Raw genomic sequence first — 977 nt, 5'->3', positions numbered from 1 at the left:
TGGTGGTCAGTAGATGAATAATGCGTCAAAAACATGAAATTCGGCTGACAGCGCACCTGTTCAGACTCCGGCTAAGCTGCACAGTGTAAGGGGTGGCGTACCCAAGCTGACTTCTTAATTGCTTTTCATTTTATCTAGGTCGCCAGATGCGGAGTGACGCCAAAAAAAAGATATATATATATATATATGATATGAGTGAGGAGGGAGGAGGGAACAACAATACACGATTTCCAACACATACAAAGAACACGGAACCGTCTGAACTACTTTCTCTCGCTACATCATTGTTGTTACTCACTATTCTGAATAAATAAAATCTCAGTCACACCCGCGTCGTTGATTTTCGATAATTATTCTATACAGTCCACTACAAAAATGATCTTAAAGTTTGAACGAAAGATTTCTTAACATTTTGGTCCTCCGAGCCGGATTCTCGACTGACCAGCGACCTATGGATCAGGTTCGCGATTCATCGCCAACGTTGTAAAATGAGGCATCCTGGGAAGAAGAAGATCATCCCCTTTGACACGGAAAGAAAGTCATTAGAACACCGAATCCAGCGATTTCAGCGTCTGTGTGACAACGAATCAGACTTGGTAGCCATCCGCGATGCAATAAACGCAGTTGATGAAGGGAAAGAAGCCTTCATCAACTCCCGCCGAGCGAGACAGGAAGAACTACCCGACAGCGAAAAGGCTAAGGCACTTGCCGACTACGATCAGCTGCTGGGCCTAGTTACGCGGCTTCAAAGCAAAGCGAACGATCTGCTAAAAAACTCCAGCCAGCAGCCGGACTTGTCACAGAACACCGCAACGCTACATCAAGGTGAATGCGTGCCGCTGAGCGCCATTGTCCAGATCCGCAAGCTACTAACCTACAACGGGAACATTCTTGAATTCAACGCATTCTGGGGCCAATTCGATGGCGCAGTGCACCATAGAAAGGACTTCGACAATGTCACCAAATTTGTCCATCTG

At 46.2% G+C, this 977-nt stretch overlaps 1 protein-coding gene across 1 annotated transcript; it reads left to right on the top strand.

The window, feature by feature from the left end:
* Positions 1 to 488: 488 nt before the first annotated feature.
* Positions 489 to 956, top strand: Tsp_13613 (conserved hypothetical protein; the record flags this gene model as incomplete). Its single annotated transcript, XM_003367143.1, has 1 exon — positions 489 to 956. A coding segment is annotated over exon 1 (468 nt), but the record flags the coding sequence as incomplete, so codon positions are not given.
* Between the last annotated feature and the right edge of the window lie 21 nt (positions 957 to 977).

The sequence above is a fragment of the Trichinella spiralis genome (assembly GCF_000181795.1).
Source record: "Trichinella spiralis strain ISS 195 chromosome Unknown Scfld4771, whole genome shotgun sequence".
Lineage (NCBI taxonomy): Eukaryota > Metazoa > Nematoda > Enoplea > Trichinellida > Trichinellidae > Trichinella > Trichinella spiralis.
The sequence above is the reverse complement of the archived record's forward strand: the minus strand, read 5'-3'. Positions and strand labels throughout refer to the sequence as shown.